An 11,500-nucleotide genomic window follows, 5' to 3' on the forward strand; every position below is an offset into this window, starting at 1 on the left:
GAAAAGTAAGACAACACGTATCCAAAAGCATTGTGCAGAAATGAACAATGTTCTGTTCACGTTTTCATCTTTGAATTCTTTGGTGAGGAATACGTCCAAAACGATTATTGCCTCACCGATCGAGGAACTCAGCATAACCTTTTTGTTGCCAAAGGGACCCTGGTGCCCCGGACTGTACCAATGTAACCCTCGTGAGTGATAAATGAAGGGCAGGAATTCGGGAGTTTGCTTTCTCGGTAATGCAGTTTGCATGCTGTTCTTCAAGCTAAGTAAAGTTACAAGGCTCGGTAGTGACACGAATCATGCGTGGTCTGAAGCATTTTGGAGCCACAAACAATGGTCTATTGACAGTTCTGTGCTACTTGTTTCAAATACTTCGTTGTGTCTTTGAAGGGTGTGGGTCATGAAGCTAAAGGATACCTGCAAAACGGATAAAACCTGCATGGAATCTCCGGACGACAGCTTCGGAGCTCTTCCCACTTGCATAGCCTGTACCTGGTGAAAGAGCGTAAAGAGCTGATGTTGTCCGAGACTACTCAGCAATCATGCTAGATTTTCAGTATTCTCAGACGCACTTGGGCAACCGAATCCCTCAAGTCTTAAAATCAATTTAAACCACGACTAACAGACATCAGGCCCGATCGTGGATCTATTCAGCATGAAGTCAACTCGGACAATGGCCTTGATGTGTAATTGGCCTACATTTCTTTCAGCTATGAGCCGTTGGGATTTGTCTAACACAATAGGTCATCCTGTTGCAATCACGGAGAGCCATGCAAAACCGTGGGCTGACTTGACAGGACCGGGTCCGTATGATTCGGCACTACGGCAACAGGAGTTTTCTCGAGCGGAAAGAATTCATACATTTGGCATACCGATTGACACGCCCGAAGCGGCGACTGCATCCACCAACAAGATTCACACTGCGTCTACTGGTCCCATCACACCAATTGATGATCTTTACACCGATGCTCACGGAAAGAGTGTCAGTGAACAACTTGCATTTGTTATTTGGCTATCAAGAGAAAAATAATATATGACTCATTTATTTGTTTAACAACTCCACCGCTACTAAGTCCAGTCTCCCTGGCCAGTGGATACAGATCTCTTCGATACGCGCGGCGGACTCGTGCTCGATCGTTTGAGCGGAGTGAAGAGTCGAGAACAACAATCAATACATCAGGAGGTAGAGGAAGCAACACAGTTGGATGTTTTGCATTCAAGGTTTCACATGGAACCTCCTAATTGGCTTGAAGTGCATCTCTTTGATGCTCCTTCCTCGGACGCCCACATGGAAAACCTTGGGGAAGGGACATGGGAACCCCTCGAAGGCCAGCTCCAGAGCCCAGGATATTACAGCGAATTGACCAATGTCTTAAGCCAGATTCCATCGATCAAGGGAGATCCGCCGTCGTGGCTCGACCTGCTCAGGGCAGACGACTCCAATGGAGGTCTGCACAATGATGGCTTTCCATCAAAAAGTTCCTACGATAGCATCACAGGGCTTAGGAGTCACTCAGAAGTGCACAATGATTACACTCATGACCCTTTGTCATTTTTCAATATACCTCACATTCCGTTCTCACGATCATTATCAGGCAATCATATTCCTGCCGAGCATGCATTGGAAGCTCCAGACAATAATTTTGCTCCTATGCTGCGACACAGCGAGAGAGTTGATACCTCTTTTGACTCTCAAATGGTCAACACCGAACCCAAACCAATTTCGCGCAGCGCTCCATCGCAAGATCCTTCTTCTCCTACCATTTCTTCTGTCGCAAACGGAAGACAGCCTCTTGAAGCTCTTGGACATGCTTTCAATCATCTCGCCTATGGACTACCTCGAGGCACAGAGCCTATATCACATATTTCAGAGGCAAAGGTGTCAGACTCGTCTACAAACTCGTGAGTATCTCCGGCCAGAATTGATATTGAAATTATTTTTCTGATAATACATCGGTCTATAGTGGCTTGCGGGATTCACCAATCACATTCAACCCGCTCTTTCAGTATCCGTCACCGGCCAGGCGCGGGCTCAAAGCGTCATTGGCTGAATCAGGACATTCGAAGCGTCCATCTCCGACCAATGAAGTTGAATATCAAGCTTCCAGGAAAAGAAACCATCGCAATCCTTCATTCGATAACAAAGAAGAATACACACGTCAGCTGAAAAGTCATTACTCATCCATAGGTACTGAAATCCATACCTCGGATTCACCAACTCCCCCGAATGGGAAGCCCTTGCGGTTACAATCCAACCCCTCTGCAACTTCATTGCTCTCCTCTAAAAGAAACTTTAACTCAAAACTCAAACCGCATGGAAATGAAGGGCGTATATCTCATGATCCAGTATTAGATCATCAAACAAAAATTAAAGCTATACAAAAATATTACGGAAAAGCTTGGTATCGAGAAATCTTGAAAAAGAAGGCATTATTGGACAACTCTGAAGATAACCTTGGTCAGGAATTTCTATCAAATCCCGATCATCAACCAATTTCACCTAGAGAATTGATTGATTCTACGTATCAGCCTAAAATTCTTGAATTTATAAACTCATTCTCACAAGATCGTATCCATGAGCTTGATTCACCGTTTCTCAAAGAAAACATGGGTATAGCTTTGGATAATTACTTGGAAATCTTAACCATCTGTTCTGAAGTTGTTTGGTCTCTTGGTTTAAATACAAAGATGGAAGACGATGTTCGTGATGGTTACGAGTGGATAATGGATGAATTAGCTAGACTTCCACAAAGGCAATCCGAGGGATCAACAAATGATGGAGACAGGCATCCATCTGAAACACCAATTCCAGATACGAATGATTTTGCAAAAACGTTTGATAGTCTTTCTGTATATGATGGTACTGTATTTTGGTTATCTTATAGAGTACTTGAAAGAAAACGGGAAAGAGTGGGAGCTAAGTATGTCTTAGAATTTATGTGTCAAAAACGAAGCCATTGGATCAAATATCTAACTCCTCACACCGCTAACAAATTATATGTCAAAACTTTATTGATGTTATCAAAAAGGGTAAGGGAATTAAAATATCTTAGTCCAAGATGAAGAGCATAACAAGCCAGGTTATTACAAGAGAAGGGTTAATGGGGTTATTTTGAATTCATCCTCTTATCTTATTGTCTGCCTTGAAAGAGGCACAGAAAATGATTTCATTACATGTGTTTCTTTCTTAGATTTATTTTCATTTCATTTCTCATGTTTGCTATGGCACAGTTCCCGAGTCTTACTGCGAGATCATTTAATTATGTAGCATTTTATCCTCTTATTGTCTTTTACTTACCGTAACCATTTTCAAGAAACAAACAGTCAGATGTTTTTTCCTTTGATTCTGCTTATCTCTTGATTTCTCATTTCATTCTATTCTTCAATCCAATAAGTTCCAAGATGTAGACATGGAAGACATACATTTAGAAAACTCAAAAGAACTATCAATAAATTCTCAATCCTCAGTCTGTGTTCCAAAACTTGATTCAAAGATTCAATCCTGGAGAAAAACAGTGAATCAAATCATCCCATCTGTAAGGCCGTACACCTCCTAGTTTACAATTTTGTCTTTTCCTTCAAAATTGTGACATCTGTTTGTTTCTTTCGAGATAAGATACTTCATTGATTGAACTTTAGTAAACAATTTGTCAAGTATTTTAGCTGTGATATCTTTGTGGATGATATTGAATAGACTGCCGGATTGGTCAATGTATCTGACTAAGTTGTCTTCTGGCTTGCTTGTTTTGATTGTGTAGTTGTTGAGGGGCAAAGTAGAATTTGTTTGTTGAACCTTTGAATTTTTTCAGTCAACAACCGCTAGCCTTAGCCTTGAGGACATGTCAGTTTGTAGTCATTCATTCAAATTTCAAAATTTTTGAGCCCCACATGTCTGATTTGCAATGTAGGCACGATGTTTGAGCGCCTACCCAGGAAATTCAACGTAGGCGCTCAGAAATAGCGCCTTGATGCATATCAACACAAAATTCAACAATTTCTTGACTTATTCTCAATAAAATTTATCAAGACACAGCATATACCATGTCTTGAGGACAGTATGAGCAAACTTTTGGATAATCAATTGGACATCTTAACTATTTGTTCTGAAGTTGTTTCATCTCTTGGTTTAATTTCAAACATGGAAGAAGATGTTTGTGATGGTTATAACTGGAGAATGAATGAATTAGCAAAGTGTCCACAAAAACAATTTGAACAGCTACCAATTCCTGGAAACAAGTATGAGCCAAGCATGCATCAAAATTCATGCATCACAGATGAATGCATTGGATCAAATACTTAACTCTCTCAAATGCTAAGAGCTCAAAGTTATACGCCAAAACTTTATTATTCTCAGCAAAAAGACCATTGAAACATTTTAGTTTGAAAGGAGGAGGATAAAAAGCAAGAATCAAACCCAGGGGAGTGTTAATGGGGTTTTGTAAAAGAGAAGATCAGTTGATAATTTTGTTCCCAGCTGGAGATCATCACTATTGACTTATAAGCCTGAGTTATGATGATTGGTCATCTCATGATTTAGAAGCTCTCATAATGCAATTCAGATTTTCTTGTTCAAAGTTAGAAACACTTTGAATTCTTCAGGTACATCTTGAGAATGTGCAGGTTCAAAGGCAAAATCCTTGAGATCTTAACTTACCAACTTGCTGTCCCAGGCATACCACAAATCTTTCCCTCCTTTAAATCTCTGGGACCCAAACATTATCAATCTAAACACAGCAAAGACTGAATTTTATGGTTCTCAGTGGGATTTAACCTTTGAAGTTTCATCTTCTTTAAGGTAGTAAGAAACTTTCTTATCATTTTCGAGGTCCAACATATACATATCAGTTATCCATCTTGATTCTCGAACCACAGGAGAGGCGCTTATACTTATCATTTGATGTAGCTATGATCGGGATTTCAAAACATTGAAGCTCATTGAACAACATCAAGATATGTATCAAGATTCAACATGCAGAACCCTGATCGATTCGCATCTGCAGGTCATTACATAAGAGCAAAGTGGTTTCGATTTCAAACCTTTATCCCGTTATCATAATGTGGGCATCGATTCTGCTTTACTGAATGGGTCTTGATAGCTTCAAAACGTATCGTCTTGCATCTTTGGCTTGCTGAAACCAACGCGCTTGCTACATAGTACAAGGGGTGGACACTATGTTTCCGCGGTTTTCACCTTTTCCGTCACTTTGCTTCGCCATCGAGTGGGCTGCGATGCTTCCCAGAATCACAACCAGCAGGCACTCTGGATCAGGCATCAAGCGACTGGACTGTGGATCTAGCCAACATGAAGTCAATTCCGACGACGGCCTTGCTGTTTAGTTGGCCTATATTCCTGACAGCTATGGGCGTCAGGGAATTATCTAACACGATAGGTCATCCTGTTGCAACCACGGAGAGTCATTTAGAACCATGGTCTTACTTGTTAAAATCTTGGGATCAGGCACTTCAACCGCAGGAAGGTGCTCGAACGGAAACAAGATATCCATCAGGAATAACGTTCAACCCACCCGGAACAGTGATTACTTCCAACAATATTCAGTCTACTGGTCACATTACACCGATTGAAACTTTTTATACCGATGCATATGGCAAGAGTGTCAGCGAACAAGTTGAATTTATCTTCTCCCCTATCAAGACAAAATTAATCTTTGACTATCTCTTTTGCTCAAAAACTTCATTGCTACGAAGTGCAGTCTCTTTGGCAAGTGAATAAATATCTCTTCAACACGCGCGACAGACTAGTGCCCGATCATTGGAGTGGAGTCGCGAGTCTGGAACAACGTCCAATAAATCAGGAGGCAGGAAAAGAGCACCCTCAGTCAAACACATCACCTTCAAGTCCACGGACACAATCTCCTTGGCGCGAGTCAAGTACGTTGAATTCACCTTTATCGGCCACCCATGTGGACAATCTTGGAGGGGGGACGTCGGGACACCTCGAAGACCAACTGCAGGACTCAGTGTACTACAGCGAATTAAACCATGTCGTAAGCCAGCTTCCAAGAATCGAGGCAGATCCGATGTGGTGGCTTGACCAACTCAGTGCAGCCGACTTCGACGGAGTTCAACACAATGATGGCCTCCATTTAGGAAATCCCTCCGATAGCGTCACGGGGCTAGGGGACCACTCGGAAGTGCACAATACCTACCCGCATGACCCTCTGGCCTTTTTGGATGCATCTCACGTTGGTCTTCCACTCTCATCATCCGGTCACCAAAACACTGCCGAGCATCAGGTCAAATCTTCGGAAAATGTCTTCGCTCACATCCTTGGACAGAACGTCATCTTTGATACACCTTTTGGCTCTCAAATCGTCAACAACAAACCCAAACCAATCTCTCATGACGGTTCATTGCAACCTTCCACTTCGGTTATTTCTCCTGTCGCAAACCAAAGACAGCCTCTGGAAATTCTTGAAGACTCCAACCATGACACACCTCAAAGTACACAGTCTATATTACCTGCCTCAGAGGCAGAGCAGAAATTGGAGCGATCTTCCTATTCGTGAGTGCATCTGACCGAAATTGATTAGATTTGCCAATATTTTTCTGATCCTCAGTTTGGTCAATAGTGGCTTGCAAGATTCCTGGAGTAAATTTTCGCGCCTTCAGCATTCATCACCGGCTAGTCTTGCGCACGAAGAACCCACAAAACATGGACCAGTTTCATTGCTCGAATCAGGAATACTCAAGCGCCCCGTTCACCCTCCTGGGCTTGAACCACAATCGTCCAGGACAAGACCTCATCATAATCATAATGACGGATTTGTCAGTCAAGTAGAAACATATCCCCCGTCAATAAATACCGACATTCATACCCCGGACTCATCAACTCCCTCGAATCAGCAGTCGTCGAGGTTGCAATTCAGGACCCCTACAACTCCTGTACTCGATTCCGAAACACATCATATCCCGAGACTCAAAAAACACCGTAAAGATCAAGATATACGTAATGATCCAGTCGATATCGAAAATCATGAATCAACATCAGCCATTGAAAGATATTACGGAAAATTTTGGCCTCAAGAAAAACCATACAAGGAGACATTCTTCTTTGATGATTTTGTAAAACTTGGTACATTTGTGCCCACTTCAAATCATCCATCAACTTCACCTAGGGTATTGATTGATACCTTTCAACCTGAAATTGAAAAATTTATGAATACAATTTCAAAAAATTGTATCAATTGGCGTTATAAATCATATCTCACCGACAATATGAGACACCTGTTGGATAATTATCTAGAGATCTTATCCATCTGTTCTGAAGTTGTTTCATCTAACGGTTCACCTCACAACATGGCAGGAGATCTTCGTGAAGGCTACGATTGGTTAATGGAAGGATTAGAAGATCTTCCACATACTCAATTTACAAACTTGCCAATACCTGGAAACAAGTATTCATCTCGAAGACCCAGAAGCAGAGCCTTTACGAATCTCTTTGATCGGTTTACCGTCTTCGATGGTACAGTATATTGGTTAAAACATCTATCATATAGTAGCAGACGTGAAAGAGTGGCGGCTACGTTCGTATTAGCTTTCATGCGTCAGAAACGAGCTCACTGGATCCACCATCTGACGCCTTATAGTGCTGATGAGTTATTTGTGCGAACGTTATTGATTTTTGCAAAAAGGGTAAGACCATTGAAATATCCTAGTCAGTAATGAATACTATAACAAGCGAGCTCATCAAGCTGAGAGAAGGGGGAATGGAGTTTTATATACAGTCCGAACTAGATAACATTGTAGAAGAGCGGTTGAGAATTCTTGATCCCAACAAGAACTGATAAGGCTGAGTAATGATGATGTAATAATTTACCAATCTCTAGCAAAACTCAAAGAGGATAACAATCCAGCTCATCAAGCCGAGAGACGGATTGATAGGCTCTCGCAAGATCACAGTCCAACTTTTGATGTCATTGTAGAAGACCAGTTGATAATCTTGGTTACAACAAGGACCAATAAGCCCGAGTTATGATGATTCATTCTGATACTGAGAATGAGCAGGTTCAGAGGCAAAAAGCTTTGTCATCCAAGTTACCATCGCATACCAATGGTGCGATATATTCATACCACATCCATTTTCCTCTTTGACAATTTTGGCACCAATTATTCTCATAGCACCACTTATGCATACTCTAATGATGAAATCAAAATCTTGGCATGCCTGTACTTGAAGTTATGTTGTACACCAAGACTCTGGCCAAGGTTGTATGCATTGTCCTACTTTCATCTACCAGATGATCAGGTTACCCAAGGAAAATAAAATCAATTGGATGTTGAATTATTCAGCTTAAGAATACCCAAAACTTGTATAGAACCATTTTTTCTGATAGGACTAAGCTGGAGTCATATTGTACCTTGAATAACTGATAGATTGGTAGCTCCAGATTCTTTGTTATTGGACTTTCATACTTATTTATGAGCACCTGTGAGCTACAAAGTGCACAAGACAATGTAAAAATTGTATGTAGTCCAACCTATTCTAGATATCAAGACTGACACTTGAGCCTCAAGAAAGCAAACCCAGTGACGTCATTTTGGATAGCAGTCAACCTGACAACAAAGGAATCATTCAATTTTTATGATTACACAACATGAGCACCACTTGAATTTATACAAAAAACATTTCCCTATATGATTGAGCATGATAATGTCACCATTAAACCTTAGTACGACTTCAAGGCGCTTATAAACAACCAAGTCACACAAACAACTAGATAGTCCAACATCAATCAATCGACTCAAAGGGAGATCTTTATGAGAACAACTGATTTGTGATGTTTTATCTAGGATCCAAGAGTCGAGTGGATCCGTTATTTTCACCTCACCACTCCACCTCCCTGTGAAAAGAAAGATGTGTTAAAACAAACAACTCAAGCCCAAGAATAAATAAACCGGGAAGCTCACATTGATCAGTTCAATTTCTTCTTGTGATGGTCTGATATAACTATAAGGAAGTTCGCTTATGTCATCATAAACAATCACACGAGAGTTTGAATTTGAATTTGATGATGATGATGAAGGTTTAGGATTAGATTGCGGTGAAGTTGAAGAAGGTTGACGTTGATGATCTAAAAAGCTTGAAAAGTTTTCCTTAATATCGGTAGGTGCCATTGGATGTGGACCTGTTGGAGTTGGTTCTGTGGAAAAGGATTTTTCAACATCGAATGAGATCAAGATACCAAAGCTTTGAGAGTGTTTGACTCAACTGCTATCTTGAAATCGTTTACCAATAAATCGAATCAAAGGTTTGTGTACATGATTAGCATGACGAGCAGCAGTGCAGAACATGATAGTGATATTTAGTGATTTTGAGAGGTAGAGTGTATCTCGTCGAAGGATGCTGATGATCAACTTATTGGATGAACTCGGAATGAATGACTTTTAACCCTAACCAAGTTGAGTACTTCAAACTATTGTTTTGTGGGTTTCTGTAGTTTTTGATAATGTATTGTGTCGCATACACGCCCATGAAGTAAATATGGAACAGGTTTGTTAACTTTACAAGTCAACTTCGTCTTTAATCTGCATTCAACTTCCTTCACCATCTTCTCAACAAAATGGGTGTACCAGCCCTTTTCAGGTTAGTGAACAACTACATACCCTATTCAGATATCTTAAACTGATTTACTTGAATTTTACAGATGGTTATCTAAAAAATATCCTAAAATTGTAGAACAAGTTATTGAAGATGTACCTATAAGGACTGAAGTCGAAGGAGGTCTGTTCTTCTAACTGCGAGTCAATTTTGAACTCTTTGACTTGTATTTGTATCTATCAAACATGAATTTAATGCATACTAACCTTGATTGGAAAAACACAACAGGATACGAAGAAACACCACTTGATATGAGTAAGAGGAATCCAAATGGGGTCGAGTTTGGTTAGTCATCCACTAGACTTTTTTATGAAATGGATTTTATCTAACCCAACCATCGATTCATCTTGTGGGCGTAATCAGACAATCTATACCTAGATATGAATGGTATCGTACATCCTTGTACTCATCCTGAGGGTAAAAAACCTCCAGAGACAGAAGAAGAAATGATGATCGAAGTCTTCAAATACACCGAACGAGTCGTTAATATGGTCAGACCACGTAAACTACTTATGATTGCTATTGGTAAGTTATTTATTTTACAAACCATCGAAACTACCTTCAAACTGATCTCAACTTTTCGATGGACATAAGATGGAGTTGCACCTCGAGCTAAAATGAATCAACAACGATCAAGACGATTTAGAGCAGCACAAGAAGCACAAACAAAAGAAGAAGCTAAATTAGCAGCGATTGAAGAATGGAAAACGATGGGAAAAGAACTTTCAGAAGAATTCAAAAGTGATAAGAAAGCTTGGGATAGTAATGCTATCACTCCTGGTACCCCTTTCATGACTCTCTTGACGGAAAGTTTACGTTATTGGATTGTTCATAAGATGAACACTGATCCAGGGTGGAAGCAGGTCTATTGATTTTTCATTCTTTCTAATCTTTGTAATGACCCTGTGTTTGCGCATCAACTCCTTTACCTGCTATAATATTTTGAATACTGATATCATGTTACTCTTCTGGATTTTCAGATACAAGTGATTCTTTCGGATGCATCAGTTCCGGGTGAAGGAGAACACAAGATCATGGACTTCATACGACGACAACGGACTCATTCCAGCTACGATCCAAACACATCTCATGTGATCTATGGTTTGGACGCAGATTTGATTATGCTCTCCTTAGCTACTCATGAACCTCACTTCAAGGTTTTGAGAGAAGACGTGTTTGCCGATCAAAAGAAAGGTCGTGGTTGTTATACTTGTGGGCAACCAGGTCATCACAGTAGTCAATGTCAAGGCAAACCTAAAGAAAAGGCCGACGAATTCGATATCAAACAGAAGCCGGTGGAGCGAAAACCTTTCATCTTTCTCGATGTCGCGACTTTGAGAGAATATTTAACTATCGAACTCAATTTACCTGGCTTGCCATTTCCATTCGATCTTGAACGAGCCATCGATGATTGGGTTCTCTTGATCTTTTTCGTCGGAAATGATTTCTTACCCCATTTACCAAGTCTTGAGATTCGGGAAGGAGCTGTGGACACCCTTTTAAAGATTTGGAAATCTAACTTGGCCAAGATGGGAGGATATCTTACTGATTGTGGAAAGTTAAACTTGGAGAGAACTGAAGTTATTTTAGATGGTCTGGCTGGACGCGAAGATGAAATTTTTCGAAAGAGAAGAGAAGCTGACGAACGACAAGATCGAGATGCGAAGAAGCGTAAGATTGAAAGTGAACAGAATAGTAGATATGCACCACCAACGACGGGATCTTATGTTCAAGTAACTCCTAGTTCAGAAGCGCCTTCAAGTAATCCTAATGTTGGCAACCGCCCTGGCTTCTTACCACCCAAACCAACGTCATCAAACACGACTGGCATTCCAGGATTGAATTCATCCGATCCAAGCTCCCACATCTCAATGATGA

At 40.7% G+C, this 11,500-nt stretch overlaps 4 protein-coding genes across 4 annotated transcripts in view; 3 read left to right on the forward strand and 1 right to left on the reverse strand.

Annotated features, from left to right (window-relative positions):
* Positions 1-676: 676 nt before the first annotated feature.
* MELLADRAFT_68238 (uncharacterized protein) lies at positions 677-3,263 on the forward strand (the record flags this gene model as incomplete). Its single annotated transcript, XM_007416751.1, has 4 exons — positions 677-985; positions 1,082-1,905; positions 2,175-3,033; positions 3,195-3,263. The coding sequence occupies 4 exons, from the start codon at positions 677-679 to the stop codon at positions 3,261-3,263; spliced, it is 2,061 nt and encodes a 686-aa protein (XP_007416813.1).
* An 878-nt stretch (positions 3,264-4,141) lies between these two features.
* Positions 4,142-7,999, forward strand: MELLADRAFT_112309 (uncharacterized protein; the record flags this gene model as incomplete). The annotated part of the gene is made up of 6 exons (XM_007416796.1): positions 4,142-4,239; positions 4,541-4,602; positions 5,244-5,617; positions 5,715-6,526; positions 6,582-7,678; positions 7,851-7,999. The coding sequence occupies 6 exons, from the start codon at positions 4,142-4,144 to the stop codon at positions 7,997-7,999; spliced, it is 2,592 nt and encodes an 863-aa protein (XP_007416858.1).
* Positions 8,000-8,883: 884 nt separating this feature from the next.
* MELLADRAFT_112310 (uncharacterized protein) lies at positions 8,884-9,315 on the reverse strand (the record flags this gene model as incomplete). The annotated part of the gene is made up of 2 exons (XM_007416816.1): positions 8,884-9,164; positions 9,234-9,315. 2 exons carry the CDS (start codon positions 9,313-9,315, stop codon positions 8,884-8,886), a joined length of 363 nt encoding a protein of 120 aa, XP_007416878.1.
* Positions 9,316-9,584: 269 nt separating this feature from the next.
* The window catches only part of MELLADRAFT_68240 (uncharacterized protein), a gene marked incomplete at both ends in the record, with an annotated part of 2,500 nt that continues 584 nt past the window's right edge, over positions 9,585-11,500 (forward strand). The window contains 6 exons of the mRNA XM_007416752.1: positions 9,585-9,607; positions 9,669-9,745; positions 9,851-9,907; positions 10,001-10,147; positions 10,217-10,485; positions 10,603-10,917. Coding sequence (XP_007416814.1) covers positions 9,585-9,607; positions 9,669-9,745; positions 9,851-9,907; positions 10,001-10,147; positions 10,217-10,485; positions 10,603-10,917 — 888 coding nt within the window. The remainder of the gene's footprint in view (positions 9,608-9,668; positions 9,746-9,850; positions 9,908-10,000; positions 10,148-10,216; positions 10,486-10,602; positions 10,918-11,500) is intronic.

The sequence above is a fragment of the Melampsora larici-populina genome (assembly GCF_000204055.1).
Source record: "Melampsora larici-populina 98AG31 unplaced genomic scaffold MELLAscaffold_64, whole genome shotgun sequence".
Lineage (NCBI taxonomy): Eukaryota > Fungi > Basidiomycota > Pucciniomycetes > Pucciniales > Melampsoraceae > Melampsora > Melampsora laricis-populina.